This window comes from Chaetura pelagica, unplaced genomic scaffold, assembly GCF_000747805.2.
Source record: "Chaetura pelagica isolate M959 unplaced genomic scaffold, ChaPel_1.0 scaffold405, whole genome shotgun sequence".
Classification (NCBI taxonomy): Eukaryota; Metazoa; Chordata; class Aves; order Apodiformes; family Apodidae; genus Chaetura; species Chaetura pelagica.
In genome coordinates, this window is record NW_009953489.1 from 3419248 (window position 1) to 3442556 (window position 23309).

Genomic DNA, 23309 nt, shown 5'->3' on the forward strand with positions numbered 1-23309 from the left:
AGGAAAGAACCCAAATGTTAAAAAAATAGCCCAAAGATACAGTTCTTCCAGTCTTGCCTTGTCTTTCTCAAACCTTTCAGGGCTGATACACACTGATCCAACACCACTGCTGGATCCATCTTCCCATGTGGGATTAACATCTGGGATGGGGTTATTTGGCTCTCTTTTATACCCAGTATTACTTTAATTTGGATTAAATGGGTGCAAAACATCCCCACTGGGATGGAGAGTGCCTACCACCAGCTCTGCCTGGGAGGAGGTGACCACCTTACCTGCCATGCAATGACAACCAGATTTCTCAGGCTTACAGAGCTTCCTGGAAGGACACACCACATGTTGTCCTAGATGTATTTGTCCACAGTGTCTTTCCTCAAGCTGCTTGGCACACAGCAAAGTGGAACATGACCTTCTAAATATAGAGGGGTTTTAATGGCTGCAAGAGGTGAAAGTATCCTGGATCCATTTATCTTTGCAAGGGAGCACCATGGGGATTTCATAATTAAACTGTGCACATCCAGTTGCTATGGAGCTTTTACCAGGCCTTGTATCCATCATCCAGAGGAAAATGGGTCAGTGCAGCTTTTCACAGTCACTGGTTCCCAAATCTGGTTCCTCACAGCCCAGTGTTCAAGCCCATCATGCTGGTGGATGTGGTCACTGTTTGCATCAGCAGCCAGGGTCAGTGCTGAGCAGGGACATCATGGGAGACTCAGCAGCATTTTTTGGCTCCTGATCTCACCTTCATGTCACAGCCAGGCCTATGGGACCCTTTACCATGTCACATCAATGTGGTCACTCAGAGCTTCCAAAGACCCAGCAGAAAACCTGTCTGAATTTTTCATATCTTCAGCAATGTTGGTCCCAACCTAAACAACAACAAAAGAGCACCCAGAAACCCCAGTGTCAGTGCAGAGCAGGGAGCAGCCTGGCTGCTGCAGCTTTCCTTCATTTTCTGGCCAGAAAATTCCAGTTGCAGACAGGGATGTTATTCCTGGAGGTAACCTCTCTCTACATAGCCTAATTTCCTGTGAAAAGCAGTCAAAAGCCCTGCTGCCCTGGGAGTGATTCTTTGAGAGAGTTGGTATGACAAATAAAATGCACCCCAGGCACTTCCTCCAACCTGCTCTGGGAAATGAAGTTGTGTTTCCTCAGCACCTTTAGCTCTGTTGACGTAAAAGGTCAGAGCAGCTGAGTCCTCCCTGGATCCAGAAGAGGAGAAGCCAGAACAGCCAGCCCAGCAGCTGCTCCTCAAGGTGGTTTTGACCTTATCAGATGTAGGCAAGGTAGGAAAGCACATTAAAGGACTATTGCTGGTGCAATTAGGCAGATGCCTCCGAGACTGGGACAGTGGAAACTCCTGCACAGGCAACGTGGGCTGGAGCAGCAGCACCTCCAAAAACTGTCAAGCAGTGAAAGCTGTGGGGTGTGTGCACAGATGACAGGTTTAATAACATCTGCCAGCCCCCCTGTTTGGAGCAGTCAGAGGGACACATCATTATTACTCAAGTTCAAAGCAAGACCTTTCAGGTTTTCTCTTTTTTAATCAAACTGCTGGAGGTGATTTAGTGCTTTGCTGTCCCACAAATATGGTTCTGAGCAGTGAAGTCCATGCTGGAAGCCACTTGCCTCTGCTTGCTGCCTCTGGTGAGGGACACCCACCTCCTCCTGGCCACAGCCACAAATGCCACCAAGACCAGCTTCTCCAGGACAGGACCAGCCTCATCCCACAAAAGGACAGAGGTGGGAGAGGAGTCTTCCCATTATTTTACCATTGGCTTGCGCCAGCCTCAGGGCAGAGATGCCACCAAAAAAGCCCTGATGAACACTGTGTGCCAGGGGGAGACACCAAGGGATTTCTTTTCTGACAAACACGCAGAGCTCCTGGCCAAGGTGGTAATTTATAAACCTCATTCTGCATCAAAACAAATTGGCTGGATGCTTTAGAGCACCACAGCTTTTAGGTAAATGCTAGGAAAGCACATTAAAGGACTATTGCTGGTGCAATTAGGCAGATGCCTCCGAGACTGGGACAGTGGAAACTCCTGCACAGGCAACGTGGGCTGGAGCAGCAGCACCTCCAAAAACTGTCAAGCAGTGAAAGCTGTGGGGTGTGTGCACAGATGACAGGTTTAATTATAACATCTGCCAGCCCCCCTGTTTGGAGCAGTCAGAGGGACACATCATTATTACTCAAGTTCAAAGCAAGACCTTTCAGGTTTTCTCTTTTTTAATCAAACTGCTGGAGGTGATTTAGTGCTTTGCTGTCCCACAAATATGGTTCTGAGCAGTGAAGTCCATGCTGGAAGCCACCTGCCTCTGCTTGCTGCCTCTGGTGAGGGACACCCACCTCCTCCTGGCCACAGCCACAAATGCCACCAAGACCAGCTTCTCCAGGACAGGACCAGCCTCATCCCACAAAAGGACAGAGGTGGGAGAGGAGTCTTCCCATTATTTTACCATTGGCTTGCGCCAGCCTCAGGGCAGAGATGCCACCAAAAAAGCCCTGATGAACACTGTGTGCCAGGGGGAGACACCAAGGGATTTCTTTTCTGACAAACACGCAGAGCTCCTGGCCAAGGTGGTAATTTATAAACCTCATTCTGCATCAAAACAAATTGGCTGGATGCTTTAGAGCACCACAGCTTTTAGGTAAATGCAACAAGAGCCACTTTTGGGATGTTCATGGCAGGAGCTCAAAGAGGGAAAAGGCCATAAAAGTAATGATGTGCAGTTTCATGGTGAGGAGGGGCTTCCAGAGGGAAGAGGTGATGCTGGTGCACACCCAAAGGCCAGAGAGACTTGACCCAGCCTTGGCTACCTGCTCAGGCTGAGGAAAAAGCCCTGAGCAACCACCAGTGGTTTGCAAAGCCTGGGAAGATGCTGGGGAACAGCTCAGGGGAGCCCACACTGCCCCATCCCAAAGCTGTGGCATTTCAGAAAAAAACCCCAAATAATTCCCAAGTCTGGGCCCTTGGCAGCACAGCCCTCCCCCTGCTGCAGGACCAGCCCAGGGTCTGACCACTTCCTGGGCAAAATGAAAAGTTCATTTAATGAGGCTTAATTAAAGCATGGAGACTGGTGCATCCTGCAGCTGCAGCACCTCAGCTTTGCCATTAGTACCTGAGGGTGCTGGCAATTAAAGCAGCCCTGGTAATTACCTGTTTATTGTTCCTGTTGGACTTGCTGTTGTTTTTCACTCTCCTCCAGTAAGAGATGCAGACCCCACACATGCTGTGATCAAGCTGGAAACTGTAACCCACTCCCAGTTAGATTTGAAGAGTTATCAAAGACTTGGTGTAACTGAGACACAGGTAAAGAGAAAACCACCTAATTTTAATGTTGAAACTAATGCTGCAACAGAAAGAAAAAATAAATACCCCACTCTTTGGTATTTTCTAAACAAAGGGATAGTCCCAGGGGTGAGCTCCAGCCTGGCTGTAGAGGAGGAAAAGCATATTGTGCAATCCTGAGGTTTTCCAGTGCTGTTCTGTGCTCCTGAGGTTATACCTGGTACATTTATTTATATGCCAGTGACTTAATTAGCTGTTCCTTTGTCTCAAGTGGCAGCCAGATGAATCAGCACTCTGTGTGTGTGCAAGGTCTCTGTTCAGGACAGGCTCCCAGCAGCACCTCTGAAAGCCCTGGCAGTGGAAGGGGGGTCTGTACTTGCCCTCCACCTCTACCCAGGACCCTGGCCCAAAGCCTCCAGGGCTGCATTTTCCCCAAAGTGCCTTTGGTAGCACCTCCACCAGTGGTTACAGACCAGGGCACCCCCCACGCTATCGATTGCATGTCAGAGAAAGCAGATCAAAAGACTGCTTGTGATTTTTTTCTTCTGCTGTTCTTGCTGGTTACCCCAGAAGAGAGGAATCTGTCTGTCCATCCCTCCCTCCTACTATCCTGTCCCCAGTGTCACCCCACCTCCCAGGATCCTGCAGGTACCAGGAGATCACTCTCACCTTTCAGCACAAGCAGCTTGTCCTCTGAGCTGGCTACAGAGAAGCTGCTCCTTGCAGAGCTGAAGTCTTTTATCCAACACCCCGTTAATAAACCCAACAAGCACCTGCAAGCCCAGAGGGGTGGGGATCAACACCTCACCCAACCCAAACCAGCCCAGCTGGGCAGGTTACAGCCTTCAAAGCCACCAGGGGACATTTCCTCAGGGGTGGATGCTCCATGTCCCCTAAGCAGGTCCCTAGAGGTGGCCTGGCACCCAGCAGGAGCAGCCACATCCAGGCAGAGCCCCCAGCACATGTCAGGGCAGTTTCTGCTAAGGGGCCCTCCCCTCTAGGCTGATTTTTTTTTGCTGAGCTGTTTTGCTGGTTGTTTTTTTTTTCCCCAGCAGCAGAGCTGAGCTCTTGCTGTTTGATAAGCTGTGCCCACACGGGCACGTTCCAGGCGCTGCAACCCTGAGCTGCAAAGTTTGACACATCCCCCAGTCTCTCTGCCTTCTTTTTTTTCATCAATGTTTTCATAAAACATTGCCAAGATCATCTTATAAAGAAAGCTCACGGCTGGCTCAGCCAGATGTCTGCACTCCAGCACATTCTTGTACAACCAGCAGATTTCTGCTGGCTCAGGAGAGGGGCTGCCCACCCAGCTCCTGGGCAATGGGCTGGAACCATGAAGCGGGTACTGATGCCCAGGGTACAGTGCAGGATGCAGTGATGCTTCCCAGTTCTCTCCTGCTTTGACTCAGGCAGGATTGTTTGCTAGCAGATGGGAGTGGGCTGCAGCATTATCTGATTGCTCCCTATTTCTGGCAGTCTCACAATATTCTGTTCAACCAGGGCAAGGAGCCACTTGCAGGGGGTTGGACATGTGAGTGGGAAGTCGGTAGGAGTTGTTGTTCTCCAGCCCAGGTATTATGCAAGAGAAGATGGGGTGTCCAACCTGCAGGTCTTGGTTGGATCCTCCTACGCAGGTGGGTGTGTTAGAGGAGCACCCCCAGCAGTGGTTGGTGGGACATGATGTCCTGCCTGAGGATGGAGGTGACAAACCACCCTGGTCCAGCCCAGGCGCCTGCGTCGCTCAGCGCTCCATGGGAGCTCTAGTGTGCTCCTGACTCCTTCTTGCTCCTAGCTTGCTGCCAGACTCTGCTCCTCCAAATGCAGTTTGAATTCAGGGCTTGGATGAAGCCTCCTTGCATTTATATTTTCAGTGAGAAGTTGTGATTCAGCAAGGAAAGCAAAGCAGCAAAGCCTGGCTGAGCCTGCCCAGGCTCCCTTACAAAGGATGAAACAGCCCCAGGACAAAGAGTTAAACTGCTCTCCAAGGCAAAACCTCCTGAAATAGAAAGAGAACACTCCAGTACAGGAGTGAATTCAACAGAAATGGGGCTTCCCCAGCCTTTACATGGCTCTGGATGTCCCTTGTACCCCCAGCCCCTGAGCCCAGCAGCTCCAGCCGTGCCTGGAGGCAGCAGGGAGGGGTCAGCAGGTGCCTCGGGACCTGCTGTCAGAGCAAACTTCTCTCTGTACCTGGAGTTGCTGGTGTTATTACTTCTGAGGCAGAGACACTATGATTTATTGAAGCTTTTTTTATTTCCCAGTGCTTCTTCCAGTGCTGTATGTGTAGGGAAGATAAACTGTCTCATTATTGCCTTGATCTCTAATCATGTCGCATTGTCTGTTTCTCTGTGGTGACAGTGACATGTTGGTGTTTTGGTCTGCTCTGCTGGGAAGACAAACACAAGAAGAGGGGAAAAAGGAAAGGAAGAAAATGCAAGTGTGAAGCTAACTCCAAAATAACACTGTCCTGGGCTTTCCTTGGAGACCAGCACACACATGCAGAGGTGACTGTGCTCAGGTCTGTGGTGCCACTAGAGATGACGTGATGGCAACATAGGATGTTATCTGCATCCACATAGGAAATTTGGGGGTTTCCACATGGCATGTGTTGTCGTGCATGGAATGGGAGTGTGTGCTCATCCAGAGCAGTGAGTTCTGACATGGGATTGAGCCCCAGGTGAAAGCTCAGCCCATCACCTGAGCTGCAAGCTGGGTCTGCCAGGGCCCCTGAGAATCCTGCTGGAGGAGATGGGGCTTTGCTGCCCATGGGTACCACAGGGACTGGTACAGCCTGGGCACCCCCTCAGCATCTGGAGTGAGGGGAGATTCCTTACCTGCTGAAGAGACCTGCACTGCTGACACTATCCACCACAGGAGGTCCTGAGCAAGGCCACCATCAGTTTGTAAAGGCTCCGGGAATCTTATTCCAATTTGCAAAGAAAAATGGGAATTTTTTATCTCTCCACATAGCAAGACAGCACAGAGAAAGTGGGGAGTAATCTCTGAAACCAGACAGCCACCTAGAAGCCAGAAGGCTGTTGGCAGGGAGGCCCTTTATCTGCACCAGGGATTAATTTCCACAATGATAAGCGTGCTAATGGCCTCTGGTTCCTCTCAGCCTTAGCAGGATCTTTCCTTCCAATGGCAGCATCTGCCCCTCATGCTGGGGGTGCTGTAGGGTGCAGGGAGGGCTGTGAGTGGGGGGCCAGGCACAGCCCCTGCCCCTGCACACAGCCTTGATGGGCAGGGGATGGGCTGAGCATCACTGAGACTTAGAGAGGTGAGTCTCTGCTTACCTCTTTGTTACCTGCCTGCAAGATGGCATTTGATATGTAGGGCAAAAGCTGCCCAGAAGACACCTGGGTACTTCAGGGCTATCATTAAGCAAGGGAATCATATCACCAGATGCTCTGAAAGAGGCTGCTGGATTCATCAGCGAACAACAGAGAAGCTGTAATGATTAAACATATTAGATAGTGAAAGACAACAGAGGATTAATTTCAGGGCTTAATTAGAGCACCTCTAACCTTCCCCTTCATCACTATTTTCTTTCTCTTCCCTCCCCTAGTTTGTCCACATGTGCTTCCAGAGAGCATCCTTGTGGGAAGAGGGAGGTGTGAGATCTGCCAATGTTTATTTTAACAGCTCCTTTTTTAGGGCTGTGCTGTGAACACTCTGCTCCTGTTGAACGGGCTTGTTGCTATGGGATGAGGTGATCCAAGTTCCTTCTTTTGGACATTTTCCCCCTTCTGCTTTCCCACCTGGTCTCATTCTTTGCTGAAAGACACCCTGGAATGTGTTCCCAAGCACTGGTGGCCTGGCTGGAGGGTTTCATGAGGACCTGCCTCTCCATTAGTGCTTCCAGGGAATTAATTAGCTTCCACCAGTTTTCTGCCCTCATGGACTTCCAGCTGCCAACTGGGCTGACACCAAAACCAATCAAAACCAATGGATGTCTGAGCTCCTGCAGCCCCTGAGGACCCCTGAGAGGGAACTTATGATGTTGATTGAACAGCTGGGAATTACAACATTAACTCTGCCTTGAATATTTCAAATGCAAAAGGTATTACAGCACCACTGGGGACCAGCAGGCCCAGGAGCTGGTTTCCAGCAGCAGCCACGGCTGCACACACAGTGAGCATCACAACTCCCAGCACAGCCCATTAGGCACCATCACCCCCAGGACAAATTTCTTCCTGACCCTCAGCTGACAACCACCCCAGTCCCTGGTACACGAGGGCTGATGGCCTTTCTGCAGGTTTTAGCCCATCTGCTGGAGCCACACAGGCTATTTTTATGCTGAAGGCTGGAACATTTTCCAGCTCTTTATCCCAGCTTTGTGTGTGCCTGGGGTGACAGGGCTGGGTTCCTGGCCCTGGCACCCAGCTGGGCATGGGCAGCACGGAGCTCATTGCTGCTGGAACCAACATCTGGCAGTGCCAGAGCAGCTCCTATTTGCTCTCATTATTATAACACAGTAACGATGGCTGGTAATTAAAAGCCTGACAGTTTTTCCTCTGCAAAATACCAGTTTACTGAGGGTTTTTCTTTTTTTGAAAGAAAGTGTTATGGCTAAAATCTGGGCACAGGGCCCTGCTCATTTATAACAGCTTAATCCTCCTCTGCTTTTACTGCAGCAGCAGCTGTGCTCCAGCACCTGCACGTGAGCCGTGTGTGTATCAGGAATGTGTGGTGGTACCTGGGAATGCTTGGCAGAAACTTGGGATCTTCTCTTGCAGAATACCCTGCATTCCCAGAGCCTGGTTTCCTTCCCAGGGATGAGGGGAGTTTGGTTGTGAAATCTGCAGAGGAGAGCAAACACCCAGCCCTGTGTCCAGCAAGGACCTATCCACAGGTGCTCAGACCTGCCCTGATATCATCATCATAATCATCATCACCACCACTATCACCAAAGCTATAGCAGAGGATAACAGCCCTGTTTTGCTCCATTCACTGCAAATCCCAAATTCCTCCAGCCACTGCAGCATCAGTGATTTGTGCTGATTCTTCTTGCTGCTTCAGGGGAAATGATAAGCAAGAAGAAATGTGGAAGTTTGGAAACATTTCTCTGCTCCTGTCTGAGCTCTTCAGTGCAGCCTGTGCGTTTGCAGCTGAAGGCTGTCAGCTCTTCAGTGGTGTTTGCAAGAGGAAATCTTGCTTGAGACCACAAATATTTGTGCTCAAAGACATTGGGCATAACCTCACACATTTTCTCCAGGCAAACTTCTCCTGGATTTTCAAGGCCAGGCTGAATGGGAGCAACCTGGTCTAGCAGAAGGTGGCCCTGCCCATGACTGGGGGGATGGAACTAGATTATTTCTAAGGTCCCTTCCAACCTAAATCATGATTCTGTGATTGCAGGACTCACCCAAGTCTCATTTCTCAAAGTGCTGTCTGCTCCCAGAGCTGCTCATGTCCCCCAGGTGGTCCCTCTCACCAAGGCACTCCAGAAAGCCAGGTCTGTCCTTCCACCACATCTGCTCCCAGGTGATCCCACACTTGCACTTGCTCATCCTGCTGGTCATGGAAAATAAAGCCAAGTGCACGGTGTGTTTTCCCTGGACCTTGCCCCTGCAGCTGTGCACAGCCAACTGCCCAGTGCTCCCAGCCAGCATTGCTGGCAAATTCGTCCTCAGCTGCTGATTTAAAATCCCAGCACAGCTCCTGAGACTCACCCTTGCGGCTTCACATTGCAGAATTGCAATAAAACTGTAATTGAATGCCTCCTTCCAAAGGGGACCTCCCCAAGTGAATGTCAGCCCCTCTGAGTGACCCTTTGCAGCCACAGTGTGTCTATTTTATTCTGGCATGCCATGGCCAATTTGATGGGGACAGGAGGCTGCTCAGGCCACAGAGAGGAAGCACTTTAACATTCATTCAAAGTGACAGTGCCCTAGTGCAATATGACTGGTAAATGCTAAATTGCCACAGATGGCAGATTTATGTTTCCTTTCCCCAAGGTCCCTTGCCTGTGTTGCTGGGGGCTCGTGGTGTGTGCTTGAAGAAGGAGCCACTTTGATGCTGCAGGGGCTTCTCTGCCTCTAAACACCTCCTTTATTATTATTATTTTTAGTTTGTAGCTTGGGTGCTGAGAAAGTGCAAACATGGGGCAGGATCCACAGAAGGGCATGAAGCAATGATTCTGAAAGTGAAGAGGTCTTTAAAAACCAGATCAAAAAGCCAGAGGGAGGGCAAGAAGGAGCTCAGCCCTGGTGTGTTGAGAGGGAGCTGATGCACTGCAAAGCAGCCCCAGAGCTCCCAGGATGCTGCAGGCAGGAGGGAAGGAGCAGCCCATGGACAAAGGCATGAGCAGAGTGGCCCTAAGCCCCTGACTGGCTGCCAGCTGGTGCTCTGGGATGCTGCTCTCTGCTCCAGACCAAAGCTGTTGCTCAGGGTCATCTCCACCTCCTCGTGGAGGTCAGCAAGGCCACAAAGCTGCTGGTGCCCAGAGTGGCCACAGCTGTGGGCACAGTGAATTCCTTATGTGACCCCTCCTCTGCATTCCTCTTTTCCTTCCTTTTTTTCTTTTCTTTTCTTTTTTTGTTTCATTTGACAGATTTGTTTAAAAAACAGTGTGGGAATACAAATGACATGTTCAATACAGATCAACTCCTGGCTTTACAACATCCCAAAAAACCTCAGGACCAGGTTCCCACAAATCCTTGGCACAGGCAGAGAATAAAAAGGGCTGGTTCCTGTTACACTGCAGACAAACTGCATCCCTCCTTTTTGCTCCTCAAATACAATGTGAAGATGGCCATCCCTAGGAGCTGCACTCCTCCAGCTGACATCTTGCACAGCACAGTGGATATAATCCATGCCCATCTGGCTTTTATTTATTCATGATGGGCCTGATCCTGCAATGTGCTGTTGGAAGGACCTGAGCCTTGCTAACTCCTTTTTATCCCTGCAAAAATGGGTCTCAGCACCTTCTGTCACCTGGGAGGAACATATCAGGGTAAATTAACATAAAGAGGGATGTGTACAATTGCTCTTACAGAGCTGTAAAAGTGAAGTTATTAAGAAATCAGTCTATAATTGCCCTCTTAATGATTCTTACTCTTCTGCACTCATTCAAAGAGAATCATCTCTATATTATCAGTTATAAAAAGAGCATCTTCATGGACATGGTTTATGACTTTTTAAAACCAAGGATTTTATATTAATAGCTATCAGCTCCTCAGCTATATTTCCCCAGTGAAGGAAATGTGTGCATTGGTGTAGGTCCAAGGCAATTTGTAAACACAAAGTGTTAAAAGGCTCAACAATTCTAAAAAGTTTTAATTGGAAACTCAACAAATTGCTTTGCAACATCCTAATGCTTCAATATGGAGCTCTCAGATAATGAGGAGCTAATTAAGGGGCCAGGATTCTTTTTTTTTTATGATAACTGTCTCCATATGGGCTCCGCGTTCGGTGCTTGCAGAACTAATGAAGGTCAGAGAAGTAACAGCAAAGGAAGAAAGGGAAATTTTTAGCTCTGAGTGTTGTGAGGATGCTAAGCAACAGTCAATATCTCTGCCTGGGTTCTAGGCCAGGTGCTTGATTTAATTCCACAGGACAGTCTGTGTATGCTCCAGTGCAGCTCTGAGCTGCATTTGACTGCCCGTGGCTGCTCCCCATGGGCTCTGCCACCCATGGGGAAAGGAGGAGCTTCATTTCCATATTTCAGCCCCAAAAGGCAGGCTCTGCCCTGCACAAAAACCCAGTTACAGCTGTTGCTGGACATGGCCTGGAGAATGGCAGAAGCATCCCCAATCAGATACCCTGTTACTCCCAAGGCAGGTAGGGACTGGCTTTAGAGTGCTGGTCCAGCTGACTCAAAGCATCACAGAATGGTAGGGGTTGGAAGGGACCCCTGGAGGTCATTTAATCCAACCCCCTTGCTAGAGCAGGATCCCCTAAAGTAGATTACACAGGAACACATCTAGGTGGGTTTTGAATGTCTCCAGGGATGGAGACTCCACAACCAACCTGGGCAGCCTGTTCTAGTGCCCTGTCACCCTCAGAGTCAGGAACTATTTTCTCATATTCAGGTTAAATCTCCTGTGTACCAGTTTGTGACCATTTGCCTTGTTCTGTCACTGGCTGAAGGACAACAATGTTGGGACATACAACATTAAGTCTGCCCAGTGCCTTGCTCAGCTACAGAGCTGGGACTCAGCACAGCTGGTGGGACTGGGAGCAGGACCTGGGCTCTGCATCAAACCCAAACCCTCACAACCATCTACTATAGTGCACTCAAATTAATCCCTTGTAAAATATTAAACATATTCAAAGTGTGGTCAGATGTTTCTCTGAAGTAACCCACTGGCTCCCAGGACTAAATTTGGACCAGCAAACCTCGTGCACCAAATAATTAAGTCACAGGCTATAGAAAGCAATCCTCTGGGATGTGCTTGTCTTTGAATGGCTCATCCACTTGAAAAGCAATACATACCATTAAGTATATGACCATATGGCATCCATTTATAGAATATTGCACTACAGGCAAATAGGACAAAGGTACACCCTTAAAGCACTTTGCTCATCTCATTAACTTTGGGTACATGTTACAGAAAAGCTTCTCTGCCTTTGTTGCACTCAAGGACATTTTGGGCTGTTGCGTCTTGTCTTAAATGAATTGCACCAGGAAAATTAGAATCTAAATGTAGCTGTGCCCTAAAGCAAACAGCATTATTTTGCCTTTCTGTAATTCAATTTATTTTCACAGCTCAATGTTTTGAAGCAAACCTGTTCTTTTGTCCTCAAATCTTGCCTGATGACACAGTTGACTTTGGGCGCTTTGGCACATGGCAGCGCTTTGGTGGCAGCGCCTGGCCAGGGGGGTGCTGGCAGGTTCAGGTGTGCTCTGCTCTGCCTGAGACACTTCCCAAATCTGGACAGATTCAGGTGTGCTCTGCTCTACCCCAAACACCAAATCTTGACAGATTGGCTGTGACAACCCCTGTGAACACCTACAGAGGCCTGAGAGAAGAACCTGCTGGTGCTCAGGGTGATGAGCACAGCTCCGTGGTGTGCAGGAAGCAGAGTATGCAAAGCCCAGCTGCTGGGATGGTGATCTGCTCCAAAAAACAATTTGGCATGTAGGACAGCTGACAGCAGCCATGACTCCACCACGAACACATGTGCAAGAGCATCACCTTGACGGGCTGGAGGAGCAGGCTCAGTTTGCTGATGAAGCTCAGCCCCAGCTGTAGGCACCAGCATCCCTGGGATTTGGAGCCATTGCTGGATCCAGTTCTAAATCTCACAAACCCAGCACTCTCCCCTGAAATGAGTTTGCAGTGCAGAAATGCATTAACTAAATAGAAATGACTGCAGGTGCCTTCAAGGGTTTTGATTAACAGATTTCTCTCATGCTTTGAAGATCAATACTGCTGCCAATTACACCGTGGGTCTCTAGCCCCCGTTTTTAGCATCTTGGAGGGAAACTCACTGCTATATATTGAAGATCTCCACAAACCCAGCAGTCCAGAGCCCTGGAAATATAGTGTGCAGGACAGAAATGAGTCCTCAGAGAGCTGTCCCCATTCTGGATGCAGCCAGCATTTCAGTAAGAGGAGCAGTGCTGACAGAGGGCAGTAGCTCAAAGCTCTGTAACTGCCTCAAACATCTACATGTGCAGGACTGTTCATTGCTTCTGCTTTAATCCAATTCTTGGAAACCACATTACACCTTACCTTTCCACCCTCCCCCCCTGCTGAAGAGCCCAGCAGGGACCTTCTGCTAAGGCCAAGAGGTCAAAATCCATATGTGCAATTTGCAGCAGTCACATATATCTCTATATATCTGTAAGTTCCATTTTCTGACCTCAGTGATCCACGCTGCTTCCAAGGGCTCTAATGCATCCATCTGCTGAGCAAGAAGGCTGAACTTCAGCAGCAAATATAGCTGTTTACAGACCACACGGCTGAAAAATCATCAGGCCTGGTGGTGCTAAACATTTTCACCTGCTTCCCTATTTGGAAAAGAGACAACAAGGATCTAAGGACACCAGAGCAAGCCCTGTGCAGCTTGCCCAGGTACCAGGCATCCCTGCTGCTTGTGAGATTCAGCTCAGTGAGCTCCTGGGGTGGGCAGTGAAGGCAGGACAGGTCCTGTTCCTTCACCTGGGCTGTGGCTTTGGAATTGCTGAATAGCTTGGGGTGAAAGGGAGAGATGGGACCCCCCATTTCCCACCAGACAGCAGTGGCAGAATGAAGCTGCTGGTGGTGCTGGGTTCCCAGCAAAATGAGCCCTGCTGTGGGGAAAGCACAAGGCAGAAGGGGAGAGCAAGGATCTGCAGGATTTATTGAGGGTGGTTGAGAAGATCATGTTTGCATCCAGCCTCTTAAGCTTCCAAGTATAAAGAGCTTTAGGAGCATTCAGCTGGAAAAGTGCCTGGGATCACTTCAAGGTGTGTGCAGCATCTTGCAATGCTGTGAGGTCCCTGCTCTGGCCAAAACAAGAGGACTGATGGTGTTGAGAGCTCAGGCTCCAGCAGCAAGTTGCTCACTGTAATGAGCATCACAGCGTGAGCTGCGTTAAATAGACAGGGATTTTACCAGCAAACTCAAGTCCTGCATAGAGCAGAGAGCCAACCCCTCCACCCTCCCAGCCTCAGCTACCCATCAGACAATGCTCCATTCAACATGTAAAAAAAGTCAGGGTGGTTGCTCAGTCATCACCCAAAAACTCCCACAATAATTTCTGTTACCCCTCCCCTACGCTCGGTCACTGGTACAGAGAAGACAAGAGACAAAGCAGGGAAGTCTCCTAATATTTTTATTGTTCCTTAGATAACTGTGGATAGTACAAAGTTTTCCTCTTAAAAAAAAATGAATTACCTTCACACGTCCATAAACAGGGCTTCCCATGGGAATCTGATGCCACAGAATTTCCACAGAAGCAATTTCCAACCACCATAATGCTATGTAGATAGTATAACAGCAAGAGAATATTCTTGTAATTATCAACATGAAATTGGTTATCTGTGTATAAGGGTGAACACTGATCTTTTTTTTTCTTTTTCTTTTTAGAAACAAAACCATCATTTATTAATCCAAACTACATCATTGCATTTACAACATTCATTGCATAAACTGGACATACAAAGTTTTGCCACCTCTGGTAAATAACAGACATACATTATACAATATAGTTGCTGAATACATAAGTTCAAACAATATGGGTACAACAACTTGTTCATAATACATACTTAAACCATCGTGTTTAATAGTTACTAAGACACAGATCCATGAGCTACTTCGGGTCTCAGCACAGTTAATCTAAGTGACAAGAACACAGTTGAGAGACAGTAGCTGCAATGGAAGGCGAAGAAAACTAACCTGTGGTAGGTCTTGTTCAGACAGTGAGAGCTCCTCACGGGTCAGCTTTGTCTGCTTGGAAATCACACATCCATCACAGCTGCCCGGGGTGTCGGGAAAATGTCCATGCAAGCCCCACACAGAAGAGAACGAGTCTCCCAAGGAAAAACTTTCAACAGTCATTGCCTTACTTCTTTAGTATGTACTATAGGTTTGCTATCGGAACAGAAACAAAACAAAACCCCAAACTTCAGTGGTTCTTGGAGTGCAGTTCCAGCTGCAAGTACATGGTTAGTGGAGAGTCTACAACACAGGGCCAGACTTCTAGAAATGCAGAGGTAATGCTGAGCTGTCAGGTTTATGCTGAATGATTGATCCTCCATGACGTTGGTCTTAATTTTGGCAGCTGTTTATACATTTACTTATTTAAAGTATGTCTCCTTGATATGAGCAATTTTTAATTTTAAATTAATTTCTCCCTTTTTTTCCTTTCCCCCCCACCCCCAACCCCCCCCATCCCCAATCAGTTTCTAAACAAGGCTGGACTACAACTCGTCAGACCTGATGACGTGGAAGAGGGTGACATTGTAAAGTATTTGGTGCCCGTTGTTCCAGGCATAGAGAGCCCGATCCTTGGGGTTGTAGTCCAACATGGAGATGTGCGAGTACTTGTTTTGGAAGGGGATGTCAATGTACTCGTAGGTGGAGGCGTTGGTCTGGTAGGCATAGTGCACCTTGGTGCCTCCCGAGTAGCCGTTGGTGACATAGAGGGTGCCACAGATGATGAAGGCCTCCCCGGCGCTGCGCTTCGGGTAGCTGGTGTTCCAGGTCTGGAGGCTCTGCAGGGTGTTGGGGTCCAACTTGCTGATGACGATGTTGCCCGCGTTCTGGTTGGTGGCATAGACGGCCCAGAGCCCGTTCTCATCCACCATCAGGTCAATGTCTGAGTGGCCACCCCAGGCGTAGTGGTACATGTTGTTGTAGCCGGCATAATCCAGGCTGCGAGTCTTGAGAATGGTTTCTGTTTTCAAGTCAAACCTGATAATGATGTGGCTTTGGTATTTATTGAAATAGATAGAGCCGTTGTAGACCACTTGACCGGTGCCTGACCATGGGTGAGGGAGGCGGTGAGAGGTAAAATTGTCAGTATTCATGAAATCTGCCATGGATTTATATTCCCGGACGAAGCGGTTGTTGTGGTAGCTGTCCATGTACCAGACCTGGAAGAGCAACACAAACAGGGGGGGGTTAGAAAACAGCAGAGACCAACTGAGCCCTTTGCACATCACCCTAGAAATCCAGAGCAAGGAACCCAACCCACAGGAAAATAACGTTTCCAACACCTGCCCCTCCGCTGAGAAATAAACTGGAGTTTTAGAGCCCCAAAGCAGCCGAGAAGTCAACTCAAGAGCAAAGTTTTCCTGGGGCATCTCCCCAAGAACCTGGGAGCTTAAGTTGCACGATAGACATGGTCCTTGCAGAGGGCAATTCACATCTTTTCTCTGGCTAAACCCGGCACGTGATGTTGATGCTGCTTTTGCTCCCCACAAGCCCCATCGTGGTGGCACCTCAGTCCATGATACCAGCTGCTGTGCTGAACTCCATGAAGTTGGAATGAGGAAGCAGTGGATGCCATCCTTCATTGCCAAGGAAATTCAGGCAAAGTCCATATTGGTTTAAAAATCAGGCACTTCTGCATCAAAAGCTGAAACCAAGACCACTAAGATACGAGAGACGAAGACATCAAAAATCTTGCTGTTGGTAAATGGGGGAGAGACTTTAAATCATCACTTAAGCACCAGTTCACTGGGGACACTGTCTAGACTCTTCAAAGAAAAAAGCTTTTGTCATATGAAACCAATTCTGAGGCAAATGACAAAGCTGTGCAGCTCATATCAAGAAGAAATACCCAGCCAGGGAGTGACATTCCGTATGCAGCTGCTGCCTACAAACACAACAGCTGCTTTCTTTTGAAACTGTTTAGCAAGGAAGAAAGGTAAATTAAATAGCAAGAAGGAGGCCTTGAAGGATGCAGGGCTGGGTAACACTGTAGTGCAAACTCCTTTTGAAAACCCTTTGTAAAGCTGGTGGCACCACCTCTGCAGTGCAGCTGTCTCCAGGGTCCCTTAGAAGAGCAGACAAACATTTACACACCGTGTGTGCATGTAAACTGTTTTGGCTGCTCTATTTGAAAGGCCAAGTGAGGTCTGCAAAAAAAATGTTGGAGGCAAAACTTTCAGCCCCAACCCTTATCAGCTCCCTGGAAACACTGCAGAGGTGGGAAATGAGTGTGTGGTGAACACCTCTGATCTTCACACCTCTCCTGCTGGCTTGAGGATGCCTGCAAAAGTGGTGGGAGAAAAAACAGGCACGTCCCCAAGCCCAGATGTGGCTGCAGCTTGGGAGAGCTGCTCTCAGCCCTGGTGCTGGAGGGCATTCCCCACTCCATGAAATGCCTGTGGTCAACTAAGCCAGCTTGGGGAATTACCAAAAAACCCCAAAGCTTAGAAAACCTGTTGTCTCTCTGCTTCTCCCATTTCATTATTCAGTATTAAAAAATGAGGCCTGTCAACACATCGTGCTCAGTTTTCAGTGTGACAAAGAGAAGCCCAGAAGAGCAGAAGAGCCCAGGTCAGCACGTGGGGGCTGCAAGGTGGAAGGACCCACTGGCACTTCATGCCTTGGAGACAAGGAGATGGATGGACAGCAACGTCTCATTGCATCAGCTGCCTTTGAGCAACCTTCTCCTGCTCCCACACGTCTGTCCTGGCCCTCAGCACCCACCCTCTGCCTCACCCTGGGGACTCACTGCTTTGCACCATTGTGTTCAATGATTTCATGGCATGAACAAACGACCACACCAACCACTAAACACCTCCTGGGGCTTGGCAGCATAAGATGGATGTGATAAACTGCCCATCTCTCCCCATCCCCATCCCCCTCCGCTGGGCAGTTGATGGTGTTCACTTAATTGTGTGTTTCTAATAAAATTCCCACTGGATCTATTATCACAGAATTCCCTTGTTTGGAAAAGACCTTAAAGATCACCCAGACCATACACACTGGTGAAGCTTGAGCTACAGCCACAGAAAACTGCTTGCCTACCCTCACAACAAAAATGCACTGCAGAAAAATGCACGGGTAAAACAAAATACTAAAAAAAATACTGGTTTGAGACAAAAGTCTCTGAAGACATGGGAAGATCTTGAAGCATTTGATCAACCAGCTTCAGCTGTGACAGACCTGACTCTCCCTTCCCAGAAGGATGCAGCAAACACAGCCCAAAGGGGACAAGTCTGTCCCTTCTTTTAGGCAAAACAAGATGTGATGTGGGTTAAGACTTCCCAACCCACTTCATAATTAGGAACTCACTGGGGCCAGAGGTGGTTTTGTTTAATAACTCTAAAATATGGAGGTGGTGTATTGAGGAACCAGTGCCAACCAGTTGGCTGCTGGAGAGAAAGAGCTTGACAGCATAAGTCACTGCTGCTCTGTTGCTGCACATCCATGGGCTTCTCCAGAGCATCCCTCAGCCTCTCTGAGCTGCAGGAAGGTTATCACAGGGCAGGGCTGTCCAAACAGTTGCCCTGATGCAGCCCTTCCTGCATGCAGGAGGAAATGATCATGCAGCCAAGCTCTGTGGTTTTAGTTTTGGTTTGCTGCCTGCAATGTCTCAGCAAACACTCGAGATATTTTTCATTCCATCAGTCCTGGGAAGCCTGGATTGATTTTCAGCCAGTTATTGGCCTCCTACCTCCCTGGGATCAAAACTGAATGGGCTGAATGGAAAAAAAACCCCAACAAACCACAAAACAAAGCAAAAAAATTCCTCTCTGGCTGCAGTCAGCTAATTCCTCACCAGAATGAAGGTGGAGGATGGAGGACAAACACAGTCAGGTTGACGTTATTGGAGGCACAGGCAGCAGAAAAGCAGCAGGGATCAGGATCATAGGTCCCTCTGCTTGGCCCCAGCTCCCTCCTGGGTGCCAGAACTAGATAAGAAACCCAATACTTGATTTTCCCTCCTGTGGGAGGTACAGACCTCATGGTGACACTTCCGAGACCTCATCAGTGCAGTGAGTGTCACTCTCCCTGGGAAGGGACAGCCACGTGGGGCTGCTCAGCCCCCTCCTCATCACCCCTCCCTCCCTCCCTGTGGGATCCTCAGCCCCCTCGCACTGCAGAGGAGACCAGCAGAGCCCCGTGAGATTAATTGACCTTCTGTGGGTTTCACAGGCTCCGTGCTTGGATGCAATGAGTTTTCAATGACCTCAGCCACACAGGTGGAGGTGGGAGCACAGGGATGAAGCTCTTACCTTGTTCTCTCCCTCGGGAGCGAGCGGGTCCGTCATCCACGATCCGAACCTGGACCCCGAGGTTTTAACTGTGATGGGGTCACTGATTCCTGTCAGCTTCCCACAGGCTGAAAAAGAGTACAAGGCTGGTGAGCACCATGTCACCCCACGTCTGCTCGCTTGGCCAGGGGGCTTTGTCAGCCCCAAAGCCCCAGTGAAGGGCATCAGCACCAGCCACCTCCCCCCTGCTGATGGGCAGCTCTGGTTTTATTGAATTAGAAGTAATTATGCTGAGAACAACTGTTGGAATGCTTTTGTTTCTTTCGTGCCTCTTAATTGTCCTTATCATTCTGGCTTCTAGAAAACAAGGTTTCCTGGAGCAGCAGCAGAGTCATCCATACCACAAAGTGCCTGGAGCAGCCACTTCATCTGGGACCCCGGGAAGGTGCTGCTCTGCCAGCTCAGGACAAGCTCCTTCTGCTCAAAATTACCAAGTAGAATCATAGAATAGTTTGGCTTGGAAGGTACCTTTAAAGGTCATCTAGTCCATGCCCTCTGTGATGTACAGGGACATCTCCAACTAGACCAGGCTGCTCAGAGCCCCATCCAAGCTGACCTCGGATGTCTCCAGCCAGGACACTCTGCAGCACCTTTTAGCTGCCTCTCTCCTCAGCCTGTTCCCACCTGCCCCTTCATATCCCTGATCCTGGCCACAGGACCTGGCCCCTGAGACACAACGAATGGGAATTGGTCCTCCTGCCTGTCTGCTGCATTCAGACCCTCTCAACTCAGCAGGAGAGCAAGGCATTGACCAAGGGATACAAAGGGTTAAAACAATAATTTCTTATGCCTTGCAAATTCCCCCTGCAGAGGACCAGCCTTCCTCTGAGCACAGATCTGCTCAATGCTGCCTTCCATTATCACAGCCCTACATTGCTGCCACTTTATCTCTTTTCTTCCATTTCCCTGAAGAAAAAGGTTGTATAAAAGCTCATTGATTGAGAAAAAAAAAAAGTAAAAGCAAAAAAATAACAGCAGCAGCAGCTGATAAGGGTAAACTAGTGTTGTTTGCAAGCAGTGAGGATGCATCTCATCCGTGTTTAGCTGGAGGCACATTCACAACAGCTCTTCAGCCAGGCAAGAGTGATGTTCTCACACAGGGCAAGGTGTTTTCTTTCTTGATTTCAGTCTGTCCCAGGCACTCAGATGCTAGGGGGAAAGTTTAAAATAAATCCTGGAGCCAAGTGCATTGAGGCCCCATGTTAGCCAGGTCCCTGCAGCTCTCAGGGGTTTATCACCCAGGGCTGGACAACTGCAGCCTCCAGGATCCTCACTGTCCATCTGTAAGGCACAACACACTCCTAACACCACCAGCTTTCTCCTCTCCTTTTCTGGGGCAAGCAACCACTAAAAGCAGGAAGGTCACTTCAGTGGGGGCAGAGGGACTCTGTCTTCTACTGCTTCCCTTGGACGTGCTGCAGTTTGAATGGGAGCAGCAGCTGATAAGATAGAATTCCTGTACAGGGGAGTTTTGCTGAGCCCTTTGTAACAAACCTGCTTTCCCATTGGGATGGCAGGAACATGGGATGCTGTGGGCATTTCTAGTCACTCAGAGACCAATGCACAACAGGAAAGCATGACCTGGTGCTCATCCCTGAGTCCACAACAGCAGGGAGGCCTGTGAGCAGCTTGCAGGGCATGCACAGAGGATTCGTTTTCACTCCAGTTTCCCAAGCACTTTTCAAGTCCCTGGACCTCTGGCCTATGGGTGCCTGGGTGTCCTTTTTCCTGGAAAACAGCACAGATCAGCCTCTGCCCGAGTGACCCCTCCAGGCTGGCCCACACTCCACCTCTGACCTGTCCTCCTGCAGTTCAGGAGAGCAGCAAGGACCCAGCAGCTCCTTGCACAGACCCTTCCTCTAGGCACACAGGTCATCTTCCAGCAGGAGAAGACATTTTTTCCTCCAGCCCATCACACCAAACACTCCCACCCTCCCAGGATACTAACACCCCCACTCCATATTTCTCCTAAGATCCAGCCCACCAGCAATGTTCAGCAGCTCAGCAGCAACTTATCTGCCAATGCAGCCACACCAGTATCACCTCCTTCTGGACTCCATGGCTCTGCTACTGCAGCTGAGGACCTTCCCTGCTGCTCTGATCCCTCCCACCCCAGTCCCAGCCTCTGCAGGCGGGATGGGGCTGCGGTTGGATCATGCTCTGTCCTCGCCTCTGTCATGCCTGGGTGGGAACCCTCCCCATCCTGAAACCCCCTGGGACAGGCTGGCAGGGCTCTGGCCTCATCCCTGCACCAGAATTGTGGGCTGAGATTTTTTGCAAGGGGCAGGGAACACTCCTGCTGGCTGGCAAACAGGAGCCTGGGCAGAGCAGCTGAGTTGAATTCCCCCTCCAATCAAGGAGTGACAACCTCTCCTCTCCTCCAAGGCTCCTCTTAGGAACACTAATGGAAATGTTAAAATCCCTGTATAAATAGTGATCTTTAAGAGTGAAAACAGAATAACAAATTGAACTTGCCACCATTGATTTCCCCCCCTCCACCCCCTCTTCACACACATGCCAGGGTCAGGAAGTGTTTTCACTATTGATCCATCAGTAACACTTAGGAAACCCAAAATGCAAACCAGGACCTTGTCTAAGGAAAATGCTGCTGCACTGTCAAGCATCAGTACTTCCCTGAGGATGGGGAGAGGAAAACCAGATGGGAACACAGCACATCACCCCCCTTTCCCAATGCTTGTTGCAGCAGCTCCTGTGCTGGCTGCTCTAAGCCATACCCGAGCTCTAGCAGGTGCACAGGCACTGGGTGAAGCAGCTTTGCTGGCCCTTGCAGGAGCAAATCTAAGCTAAAACGTGCTCCTTGAACAGTCAGTGAATCCCTCTGAGCAGATAATTTGTAGCAAACAGCAATCCTCAGCAAACAGGGCCCTGTCATGTGGCAGGGAAGTGTCTTGTAAGGTTGTTATCTGAATTTAAATCAATTAGCTCCCATTTTCACTGGTTTACACTCCGGAGTGATAAACAACATTGAAGATTCAATCCGTGCTGTCTGCTGCTAAGTGACCAAATAAATCACTCTCCTGGGTGAGCAGCAAACCCTCCTGGGTGAATCCCTGTGAGACTCAGCATCTGTCTCTGCAGGCACCCAAGGGTGCTGCAACATCCCAAGGCAGAAAAGCTGCCTTGACCCCCACGGTCACAGAGAAAGCAAGAAGAGAATGAAGAGGCAGAGCCAAAAAGCACCAAGCTTCAAAAAGATCCCAAACCCCCCCCAAAATTTTTGAGGAGTAGTTGCCTGCCAGAGCTCTCCATCCTGGCTGCCTCAGTCTTACCTGGGTGACTGCCGTGGGTGGATGTCCCAGCTGGAGGAGGTGAGCAGGATGGGGATGTAGACATGGCCCAGAGCACAAGTGCCTCATGGTCCATGAGGAAAATCAGGTTTTTTGGAGCCCTGAATGGTTTGGAAGCTGCTTCTAAAAGTGTCCCCAGGGTCTGCGGGAGGATCAGAGCTTCCCTAGCTCTGGTGGAGCCAGCTCCACTGAGGCCAGCTGAAAAGGGGCTGGGGGGTCCAGGATGGCTTTGTCTAAAGGATCATCCCTGGGAAAAACTTCCACAGCCCAGACTTGGGGCATGACTCGCTGCACACTCACAGTTCAAGCACCTCTGGGCATCCAGGCTTAGGTGGAAATTCACTTTCCTCTCCAAGATTTCAAGTGAGAGGCAGCTGGGAAGGGACATACAAGGTATGAGAGGATGGAAGTGAGGGGACACACAGGGGAGGCAGCTCCTGATGGAAGTGTGGAGGCATCTAGAAACAAGCAAAATCCCACCAGCAGAGACAGGAGAGAAAGAAAGCGTTACCTTGCCAAGGATAGAAAGTGCTCAGAAGAGATCTGATCTTCCATGAAGTTACCTGAGAGTGTAATTTCATATGTGCTACCAAAACAGACTGCAGAGCAGTTCATGTGTTTGGATTATCTAAATCGCCCAACGAGAAAGTCAATAATGTAAGAAGAAATTAAATCAAGCCAGAGCTGGGCCAGCAAATGGAGGGGAGAGTTCCTGCATTGATGGATGCAATGTCCTTCTTCCCCCCCTTCTCCACCCCCTCTTTGGGGTCAAACTCTGGCTGTAGCTACAGCTCAGTCTCCTCATGGGCTCCAGTCAATGAATCCCCTCTGATTTCAGGTGAATCTCTCCCGTTCTAGCCCTGCTGGTTACGTGGCCTGACGGAAGGTGCTCCCTGCTCCCTCAGGGAACAGCAGAGCCAGGAAGGACTTCTACCCTGCACGTGGCATAATCCAGACCAACACATGAACCCACACATGCTCTTCCCACCGGGGACTTGCAAGATGCAAAAGAAAAAAGGGGAACTGAGTCACAGCCTGCAGACCCCC

The 23309-nt window shown here is 49.3% G+C and overlaps 1 protein-coding gene across 3 annotated transcripts in view; it reads right to left on the reverse strand.

Moving 5' to 3' along the window:
- Positions 1-14040: 14040 nt before the first annotated feature.
- The window catches only part of OLFM1 (olfactomedin 1), a 32799-nt gene continuing 23530 nt past the window's right edge, over positions 14041-23309 (reverse strand). For 2 of the 3 annotated variants that reach the window (XM_009998851.1, XM_009998850.1), the window contains exons 5-6: positions 18916-19022; positions 14041-15819 (exon numbers count right to left, since the gene is read on the reverse strand). In XM_009998851.1, coding sequence (XP_009997153.1) covers positions 15145-15819; positions 18916-19022 — 782 coding nt within the window. In that variant the 3' untranslated portion in view covers positions 14041-15144. The remainder of the gene's footprint in view (positions 15820-18915; positions 19023-23309) is intronic. The other variant, XM_009998852.1, reaches the window with a different exon arrangement.